The sequence below is a fragment of the Rhagoletis zephyria genome, unplaced genomic scaffold (assembly GCF_001687245.7).
Source record: "Rhagoletis zephyria isolate East Lansing unplaced genomic scaffold, Rhagoletis_zephyria_1.1 Rzeph_scaffold_15301, whole genome shotgun sequence".
Taxonomy (NCBI): Eukaryota; Metazoa; Arthropoda; class Insecta; order Diptera; family Tephritidae; genus Rhagoletis; species Rhagoletis zephyria.
In genome coordinates, this window is record NW_016172368.1 from 1 (window position 1) to 10,809 (window position 10,809).

Genomic DNA, 10,809 nt, shown 5'->3' on the forward strand with positions numbered 1-10,809 from the left:
CAACGATATATAATTTGTATTGGGCGTGGCAAAAGGACTACAAGTTTTTTTATAATAGAAAGCACTCTATTCCGGCGTGCATTTTTGTCGGCAATAATACATGATAACAGAAATGAAAACATTGTCCGAGCAGCGTAATTTGTATATGTTATCTAATGTAAAGTTTCCCGTTGAATCCTAATACGAAATTTAAATGTAAGAGAGTAGAAGAGTTTTTGAGATATAGTCGAATTTCGATTTTTTGAAATCTGAAAAAAGTGCAACCGAAACATTTTGTATGAATTTTTATAAATAATTTTCCGCTAAATCGGAATACGAAATCAGAATAAAAGAGAGTAGAAAAAATTTTTAGATATTGCCATATTGCCAAATTGCCATTGGGTTTTTGGCATCCGTAAAAAGTATACTCACTTAAATAATTATAGTTTTCTCTGGATGTGGTGGGCCATCTTAAATATATTTTTGTATTACTTAGTAAAGACTATTAAATTTTCCATCACCAGCGTTAATAAGACTATCCCACTGGATAAACAATTTAGGAGCACCGTTCTCAACAATCTTAAATCCGAACGTTGGGCATATGTATACACTTTTCTGGCCGGTGTCCTTGAAAAGGTTTTTATTGGAAAGAAGTTTCCTACTCATCTTCGTTCATGCAACTTTTGCGGGGTGCGTCCAAACTAAACGTGGGTTATCCAATTGGACCAGTGCTCCGTTGACTATGAGGATGTCAGACATTATGACCAGTTGGTTCCAAATTGGTTCACATGTTTGAAGAGCGATGCCAAGTATATTGAACTGAAAATGGTATAGTAAATATGTTATGTACATATACATATAAATGGATTAGAGTCTATTATAAATTTTTTTATTTTCAAACACTAATCTAAAATCTCACTTAGCTTTTGGCAACATAAATTTGCTTCCGGGTAATTTTCCGGGTAAATAAATACGTACATACATACATATGCATATATATGCTGATATGCATATGCAGGTATTCAAACACATACACACATATGTATGTAAATGTTTCAAATTGGATATTTACGAATTCATGAAAATTTCCAATAAATCGCGCACATCACACGAAACAATAAAATATCGCGAAAGTAAAAAGAAAACAAACTCTGCAAATATTTACACATAAATAATTATTTAAATTTGTATATGCATATATGTATGAATGTACTTATGTGCATATTAGTGATGTGCGTTTATGGGTTCTTTTGGAATCGAGTTTTGGTACTTTTGGAATCGAGTCCCGGTTCTTCCGGATTCATTTTTCCGTTCTTTTGGAATCAAGTTCCGGTTCTTTTGGAATTGAGTTTCGGTTCTTCCGGATTCATTTTTCCGTTCTTTTTAAATCGAGTTTCAGTTCATCTAGAATCGAATTTCGGTTCTTCCGGAACCGTTTTCGGGTGCTTCTGGTATCGAGTTTCGGTTCTTCTTGAATGGTTTCTCGATTACTTTGGAATCGAATTTCGGTTCTTCCGAAACCGTTTTTCAGTTTTTTTTTTTTTTTTAAATCGAGTTTCGGCTCTTCCGGAACCGTTTTTCGGTTCTTGTATGAACCGGGCCGGTCGGTTCTCCGGTTCCGGTTCCTCGGTTCTGTGCATCACTAGTGCATATGTATCCAATATTTTTATCTGCATGCATACATTGTATATAGAAAATTTGTCAACAAAATTTTGTTTGTTTTTGTTCTTCGTTCAATGTTATTAGAATAACGCTAAGCGCTTGTGAGACATTTTATTTTCTCCCTTTACCCGGCTTACTTTTGTCTATACATACATACATACTAACTTGACAATGAGTAGGCATAAACAACTTTGGGAAATTTGCACAAAAACAGTTGCAAGCTATTCGTTGAAGTGAATTGCTGAAGGCAAATTTATGGAAAAAACCATTAAATCAGGCACTGTGAACGAAAGTAGCGAGTAAATGACCCCAAAAATTTATTATTAGCAATTATTAAAATGGCTAGAAAAATGCACATACAAACATTTATATTTTAATTGTTGTGGAAAAAATTATTAGTAATAAAGGGTAATAAAAATTTTATTAAAACTCATTTGTTCTTCGCTGCAGCTTCAACTTGCCGCGCATAAGTGCCGCTCTGGAGCGTTTGATTGGTACAAATGTAGTGCGTCTGACGGACCACAAATTTATGAGCGAATTGCGCAAACGGCTGGAGGAGGAGCACCGTAATCAATTGGAGCGACGCATAACAGCAAGAGCGGTGAGTAGTGGGAGAGATATAGAGAGGGGAGGGATGTGGTAAAAATTAACGACAAGCAATTAATAAAAAAAAAAGGGTTGAGTAAATTAATAATTTAGTGTTAACATAAATCCTGAACACCTTAAAAAAAAACTTAGGCTTAAGGTAAATTTTTGTTAAATGGCACTCCTTAGTTGAAGTGGTTTTATTTTTTTACCCTTGGAGCGAGTAAGTAACCAATTAATCGCGTACCGTAACACACATATTAAATACCATCTTAGCATTGCAATGACTGAATATGAGTTGTTAAAATTGTTTAATGTCAAATTCTTATAAATTTATTGACTTCTTATGCACGGTCCATAATAAAAATTCAAAACTTTAAAAAACCAATGGAAGTTTTCATATTATTCCTTAAGCCACCAACGGCAGTGACACTTGAGCCGTTAAAGTTAGCGCTCTCATATTTCCATTCAATTTATTTTGATGAAGTTGTGACATGAAAATGCCTCGAACAAATGCAAAGTAGAAGTAAAAGTAAATTAAAGTATTCTTTACGTGGAAGTATTGTATAACAATTTCATTGTAGTACGTATTTACATACATATATACACGCATACATATGTATGTACATATGTCCAAAATATGTATTACATTATTGGCAGGAGCTACTGCAAATCTTAAAGAGACTGCAGTATTTATAATGGCATGTTATAACTACGGTGACCATATTTTTGAAAGCAAAATACAGTACACATTTGAATTTTGTACTAGCAAACACCTGGCGTGCTTTTTTGCGCCTTAAAAGTATTTTTTTTTTGGTGGTGTTACTCCCTCCGAAAAATCGTATGGCCTCATTCATGAAAATAAAATAGATTTAAAGAGCTTTATAAGGTGAGATTTTAAATAAATTTTCGATTTATGAAGCATTCTTTATTTTTACGAATGTGGGTGTTACTTAATATATTTTCGAAGGTATATAAAAATCAGGCAAAGTTTTGACTTTCTCACGGGAATTTAATTTATAGTCGTATAATTCGAGTCTACTTATCGCGCACTCTCTTCAAAGGTATACTTGTTCAATATCAACTTTTTCTAGATTAAAATTTTTCAAATAGGTGGCAACCCGCTACAACAGTACAACGGCGACAGTAAACTTTCTTAAACCTCTTTAGTTTAATACCCGTATTTAAAATTTCACTTATTTTATCAACTTAAACTTAATTGAATACACATTTTCACACGGGTGGCAACCTTCCTCAAAAATTATTTTGGCAGTAAACTTTCCCAGCCCTCTTTAGTTTTATACCCATATTGCAATATTTAATTTATCTTGTGAAATAAATTAAATTAAAGTTTTCAAACGAGTGGCAACCTTCCACAAAAATATTTTCAGCTGTCAGCCTTCTTAAAGGTCTTTCTTTTAACAGCCACATTGCAATATTTACTTTATCTTATCAATGTACTTAAACTGCAATTTTTCTACAGGTGGCAACTTTCTATTTTTTTTTTTTATATTTTAAGTTAGACCTCTAGGAATACATCGGTAAAAATTCATTCATTCAATTCAATTCAATAGTTTTCGAGTGATGCTCGTACAAACATACCGACAGACAGACAGAAAAAAATTCTAAAAATTTTTGATTTGGCTTTTGTTGCTCTAAAAGCCGAGTCTGTTGCTTTAAAAGCAGTGTCACAGATTTAAGCATTTTTTATATTGGAGAATTACAGGAAGTCTTTTCATTATGTTTAAAAGCTTTCTGACAGATTTGCGCTTATCATCCAGTTCGCTGTTCCGCCACAGAACCCTACATTTCATCATTTGCTGTAGGTACTGGAAGGATTCCAGCAGGAACCTCTTGAGCAGATCGAGAATTCCGAGAATTCTAAGCCAAATTAATAAATTCTAGGATTCTATCTAATCTAGCAATAAGTCCAATCGGCGAATTTCAGATCGTTTATGTTTTGTATAGGGATTTTTAGAATTACATGAAGCCTTAAGCGAAAAGCTCCAGGTGGAAAAGTGCCTAAACGGATTTATGACGATTGGCACTATGCCTCTGCATATCCATCTTTCTCGCAGAAAGAACGTCAGACACATTATTAAGCGCACAAAAAAAAAATAAAACAAAACTTTGCGATGTGTTGCAATCATAAAAATTTCAAAGGAATAAATGTCTGCATTTTATATTTGCAATTTAATTTTAATTTAGTAAAATTCTACCTACCTACATACATAGTTCCGTGCCAAGCTAATATCCATAGACCGTTGCCAATATTTTTGTGGCCCAAGTCACTGACAGCTTGACAGTTATGTGACAAGAAGGCATGCAAATAAATGCAATAATGGTATTGGGGCTGACACTAATACCTTTTTTGCTTATATTTTAGCTATTTACAAACACGTATACATATGTACGTGCTATAAATTATTTAGTAAGGCGCACTTATTTTATTTTATTTTCATTCATTTTCTCGAAATTTTTTTTTTTCCAATATCTACTATGCGGCCATTTCTACTCCATCTTTTCCAAATCTTCTAAAATTATTAGCTCCGAGAAGTCGAACGTGAACGTCTCCTAATAATCGAAGGCAAAACGGATGAGATACCCGAAGAACTGGCAGATGATCCAATATTTGTTGTTAACAAAATTGCGAATAAAGAAATACAAAAAGAGCGCGCTAAGGTAAGTTTATCAAATAGGGTACAAAATTACAAAAACTTTCTTACAAATTTAATTTAAAAAATTTCAACAAAAAATGTGTTATGTCTCCTCCGCTAACAATTAGCTAAAAACGAATCGTGAACGCAATGCGGAACGCTTAAAAGCACAAGGCTCCAAATGGGAACGTGAACGTCAGAAATATGTGGAAGAAGAACAACAACGCGTAGAGAATATTAAAGAGCGCAATAAGGCGCAAAATGAACTTGAAGACCGCTACAGAACCGAAGATGCCGAACGAGGCATGGACTTATTGCGGTGAGTTAAATTTAATTGCTGTGGCTATGGTAAATGTCTGCGCGGTTCTAATGTCACGCTGGCAAAATAATAAACATGATTTACTTATGCAATTTAATAGCGCGCAGTCGGAGGGAGTCGCGAGTTGAGTGAAGCGCTTCCAAGTTGTACTTTATAATTACTTACTTTTTTGTTACTTTTTATTTTGGTATTTGTTTTTGCTTTTATGATGCTTATGTGCAGCATTCGTCGTTGAAGCAAAGATGCCTCGAGCAATAGAGCCATTTATTTTAGCGTGCAGCAGGCAACAAACAGCAACAGTGTCCAACACACTCCCTTACTTAGCCGTTTTATTTTTCTAAAGGTGCTGCAGCGTAACCCCAATTCTTATTTTACTCATACAGCTAACTGTTTTTTAAAAGCATGATTATTTTTATGTCGTCCAACTTATCCTTCAAAAAGGATAAATATAAGATACAGCTCTCATTTAGAAACGCAAAGGAGTACGGAAAATCATCTCGACGGCTCCACTATTACAAAATTCTTTCAGCTGAAGCCTTTTGCGTAGCCATATTTCCTTCCAGTTTTAAACTCCAATGAAAGGAAAAAGCGACAGAAACGCAGAGGAAATGGTGGGCGTGGTTTAGCACAATAACGATGAAGACGAAGTATAAGGCAAACATGAAGATGAATATAAAGATGATGGAGATTAACATGCACATGAATATGAACATGAACATGAACATGAACATGAACATGAACATGAACATGAACATGAACATGAACATGAACATGAACATGAACNAGCTCAAATGAGGGCATATCCTTCTGCACTTGGTCCTTCCATTGTAGATAGTTCTCTCGAAAGCTAGTCCATTTTTCTGCACCACATAAAAGGACGGTCATGATGAGAGATTTGTAGAGCGTAATTTTTGTTCAGCGAGAGAGGACTATGCTTTTCAATTGCCTATCGAGTCCAAAGTAGAACCTGCTGGTAAAAGTTTTCTTCGCTATATCTCCAGACTCACATTATCGGTGGTGTTAATGCTGGACTTTAATTAAACAGAGTCCCTCACTATTTCAAAGCTATGACTGCCAACAGTGACGTGTATCCCTATACGCCATGCAGCAAACCAATAACCGTGGCGGTCACAAAAGCATGCGTAATCTAACTAATTATTTTTAGTATTTTCGTTGAATTTTTAGTACTTGTTGTTAATCCCACTACTTTTCTTGTTTTTCTTCATTTAGCATAGACAACGAAGAATGGCGCGAATGTGAGCAGGAGCTGAAGCGATTCCTTGAAGAAGAACGAGCAAAAATGAAGGAACGCTCACTGCGTGTACCAACGCCATTCACATCGGACAAACTGGATATAATTAATATAGTGAGGGCTAGGTAAGACAATTTTTGTAAGACTCCATTTTGTAATTACTCCATTAAGTTCACATATGTATGATTGTAGATACATATTTATACTTTAATACTTCTATTCCAAAAAGTTGCGAGCGCCAAAAAGTGTACTATTACTCAAGTTACTTAAACAAAATGCGAGGTATTGTTCTGATTTTGTTCAATTTACAAATGTTAGTTTTAGTTAGGTTAGGTGTCAGCACCGCGATTATCCCGCCTAAGGCAGGTCTGAAATGAATTCTGCCTGGTAATCCCCCAAGCATCTATGAAAATCGGGATCCGAAATGACATCAAGTCATACCGCATAGGAGCCCAACAGACAGTGTCTGGTTAGCACTCCCATTAAGGCCGAGAATTGTTGCTTAACCAGCTGCAAACGTTTTTGTGACTGCCCGCGGTCTGTCGCAGTTTTCACACAGCGCTCTATATATCGAAGTTCTTATAGATATGCAGGAGCAGTCCACAAGTTGCCACGCTCTCTGTCGGCAAAGATTACCTTTAGGGTGTTCTGCATAGATAATTCATCAGCCATACGATTTCCTACAAAAGTCGTTGTGCCCTTGGACCCAAAGCAGCCTGCTTTGAAGTAGGCCGAGGTGACGCTGGCCAGTTTCGACCGTACGATGAGCGATTCTAGAGCCCTGAGTAAGTATTCACCATTCTTATTGGGATTACACTAGCATAAAGTCGGTCAACTAGCTCAGTCACTACTTCCTCTTAAAATATGCTGCAGTTCCCGTAGCCTAAACCTGTGACTAAAAGCGAATTTCTGGCAAACCGCTTTCAGCTCTACAACCGTCTTCAACCCATTTGTATATATACAACGGAACCTCTCTTCTGGAGGCTAACACTTTCCCATTCACATGCCTAAGGGATGTGTATAGTTAAGGATCCTATCAAAGTCACTACCGTGCAATGAACTCATTAAACATTTGACCCCAACAATTTTTTATCCTACTATAATAATTATTGATTAGACTTTTATTCTTTTCTCGTATAATAGTTATGTCTCTGATTTTTATGTATCTTAGGAAAAAATTCCGTGAAGCCGAGCAACGCATTGTGAAACAATTAGAAGAGGGTGCTAAACAAACTCCCAAAGTTACTGATACCAAACTTGGCAAGGAATTGGCTGAGAAGACGGTGAGTGAAAAATGTCATTTATAACTTTTCACGGTATGTATGAATGTATGAGTGTGTGTATTTTGAATGAACTAAATAGTGAATTAAAGATTTTCGGAAGTTTTGCTTTGATGGTTACTTTAAATGGATTGTTACCCTGGTGACAAGCACTCAGCAATTTTTGCTATTTTAATTCCAAAACTCGTGTAAGCAACAGCGATTTGGCAGCTTTAATGAATTTCAATACGTCATACAGAGATAAGCAGCTGTACTATGAAATATTCTGCAGGAATGGTTTGAAGAGTAAGTCATCAACCTCGCGGGGGGTGGGCACTCGCACAGAAAGTGTTCGACTCCTTTGAGCTGCGACAGAAACTACTGAAGAGTGCACTGATCCATTCAGAATGTACCCCAGTTTCCTGTGCGGACGACTATCAAGGGTTTTGTAGGTATTTTCTTTGCTCATTCCCTAAAAAAAATGATTTTAAGTATGGAATATCACACACAGAACAGCCGATCCTCTGTCCAGCTTTCGAATGATAAAGTGCGGCAAAACTTTCCTTGTTCTCCCTGAGCGAAGCAACCAGGCCGAGTTCGTGGGACACTTTCAGTTCATAGCCACCCCCACTAGTTCGTCCGCTGTCTCGTTACGGTCCTTTTTCAGGTTAATTTCGTATTGATCAGAAATCCAGGCCAGTACTCTCCAACAGTCATCCACTAGTTGAGATCTTACAGCGGTAAAAAAATGCCTGAATAGCCGCTTGGCTATCTGAGAACATATTTACTTACGCTCTCGCGGCGGCATTCGCTTTGATATAACTTACTGCTTCCTTCATTGCAAATGTTTCGGCCTAAAACGCGCTTGCGTGGTCTAATAGGCGAAAGGATAGCTCTGGGTTATATATCTAAAAGAAAGTTCCCGCCAATTCGCCAACGCCGCATTCCATTTTTGACCCGTCCGTACAAACAGTTGAGTCCTCCAAGAACTGGGCCGATGGCAGAACAACGCCGATGGCTGCAGACCAGCGCCCGATAAGAGAGTATATATCGGATACATACAGTGTACAATTATAGATTTAATGCCTATTTGTTTCCTAACGTTTTCTTTGCTGCGTAGAGAGACACCCAGGCCTTTCTTGCGCGCTCTTCAACATTCAGCTTCGAATAACTCCCTTCACCTCGTTTGATAGATCCAGTTGCGATAACTTTGAAAGTTTTTGAAGTTCCACTTGGCAACATTACAAACTATATTAGGGGAAGGTCGTTTCCACAAGAAAGGAGTCATTTGCCACTTGCAACAGTGAAAAGTGCATTTTGGCTCCTTTCTCCATCACCTTCATATCTAGAATAAAGTCTTAAAGGGTTAAGTAAAAAAAAAACTTTGTGGTAGTCAAGCGTTTCTAAAACGATTTATTGAAGATGGTTGCCACCTGTTCAAAATTTTGAAGTCAACATAATTAAGAAATTAAATAAATAAAACTAGAGAAGTTAAAAAAGGCATTATTTCGAAAATGAGCGTTGCCACCTGTTTTGGAATTCAAAATCAATTTGATAAAAAGTTAAAAAAAATGTATATGGGAATAAAATCAACGTAGACCTTCAAAGCTTCATTTTGAAAAAGGTATTGAAGAGGGTTGCCACCTGTATTTTGTAATTCAAAATAAATTTAATTAACAAGTTAAATATTTGCATATGGTATTGAAACGAGTGGGCTTTTAGAAATGTTTATGTCGAGAATATTTTTGAAGACGACTGCCACCTGTTTAAAATTCAAAATCCATTTTATTGGACCTTGGTTAGCGAGTCAAATGTGTAAAAGCAGCAAACAATTTTGGTATCCTTTTTTTATTGTTTAAGAGGCTCATTAAGAAACATACTTTTTTCTCAAAATTTCTGGAATTTTTTTTATAAATGTTTGCCATTTCTCCAATGTCCGCAGGCTGTTATACAAAAGCATGTGCAAGACATCATACAAGCCGAAACCGAAGGCGCAGTTGAATCCGAAGGCAAGGAGGTAATCCGAGAACTAACCGACCGGGAAAAAGAGGAACAACTAAGACGAAAATATTTGGACGATGCTTCAGATATTTCCACCGAATCCGAGGTGCACGAACAAGGCAGCACCATAAGCGAATCGAAGCGACGACATGCAGCCGAATTGGAAGATGAAATGGAATTCGATGTGGAACGTGGCTATCTAATCTCCAAAACACAATTTGAGCAGTTACGTTATCAAGATAATAAAATACTGCAGCTGCAGCAAGCATCGGTAAGTGAAAAATTTGTTGTGGAGGAGTAGAAAAATGTGTGTGTGTGTATTTTTAAAATTCGCCAATTTCAACAGGATATGCGCGAACTATATCAACTAGCTGAGGAGATTATAATTGGCGAACGCATCCAAGAGGAGGAGGTGGAGGAGGAAATGGTTGAAGAAGAAGAGCAGCCAATTGTGGAGGAAGAAGAGGGAGAAGAGGAAGCCGAGCTCGCAGATAATAATTTCTAAAGCACAAACACACACGCATACATACACAACTGAAAGCAAGCAAATATATTGCTGTTGTAAAATTTTACTTGCTCACAGTAAAACGGGGGCGCTTATTAGTAGCTGGTAGCTGAAAAAGAGTAACAGCTTTTAAAATGTCAGACTTAATTAAATGCATACTTTTGTAGCGTTGGCTTAGTGGTGAAATGTGCTTAGTTCACTTTTAAATGAAATTATGACTTTTAAAGAAATCTACGTGGAAGCACAACATTTCTAGGCGTATTTTAAAGCTTCTTCTAACCAAGCAAGCGCATGGACTTATCGCTTTTATACTTTCGGCTAGCGGTATTATATAGTAATACTTGTACACATATTCACATTCATGCTTGTATTAGTATGTATGCGTGACACAAATAAATCAAAAATAAACTTGAACTCTGCAAAATTTATGAAGCGTCAACAAGTGCCTTTTATTTATTTTATTCGCCGCTTAACGCTACAAATTAGAATAATAAACGGCGAAACGATAAGCATTGTCAGGAGTGCACTTAATTGACAGTTGATAAACGCGCTATAATCAATGTGTCAATATCAAAATGAAACAACGAAAA

The 10,809-nt window shown here is 36.5% G+C and overlaps 1 protein-coding gene across 1 annotated transcript; it reads left to right on the forward strand.

The window, feature by feature from the left end:
• The first annotated feature begins 1,882 nt into the window (after window positions 1-1,882).
• On the forward strand, window positions 1,883-10,562 carry LOC108378940 (trichohyalin). Its single transcript, XM_017635246.1, has 8 exons — window positions 1,883-1,940; window positions 2,092-2,242; window positions 4,774-4,908; window positions 5,012-5,202; window positions 6,433-6,579; window positions 7,626-7,737; window positions 9,656-9,985; window positions 10,061-10,562. Exons 1-8 carry the CDS (start codon window positions 1,897-1,899, stop codon window positions 10,217-10,219), a joined length of 1,269 nt encoding a protein of 422 aa, XP_017490735.1. The 5' UTR covers window positions 1,883-1,896; the 3' UTR covers window positions 10,220-10,562.
• The last annotated feature ends 247 nt before the right edge of the window (window positions 10,563-10,809 follow it).

Excerpts from the sequence above, each read along its gene's own strand:
- LOC108378940 (XM_017635246.1), top strand. The coding sequence starts at position 1,897 with ATGGAAAAAACCATTAAATCAGGCACTGTGAACGAAAGTAGCGA. Across the intron at positions 1,941-2,091 it reads ACTGTGAACGAAAGTAGCGA|CTTCAACTTGCCGCGCATAA; the intron begins GTAAATGACCCC and ends TCTTCGCTGCAG. Across the intron at positions 2,243-4,773 it reads GACGCATAACAGCAAGAGCG|CTCCGAGAAGTCGAACGTGA; the intron begins GTGAGTAGTGGG and ends TAAAATTATTAG.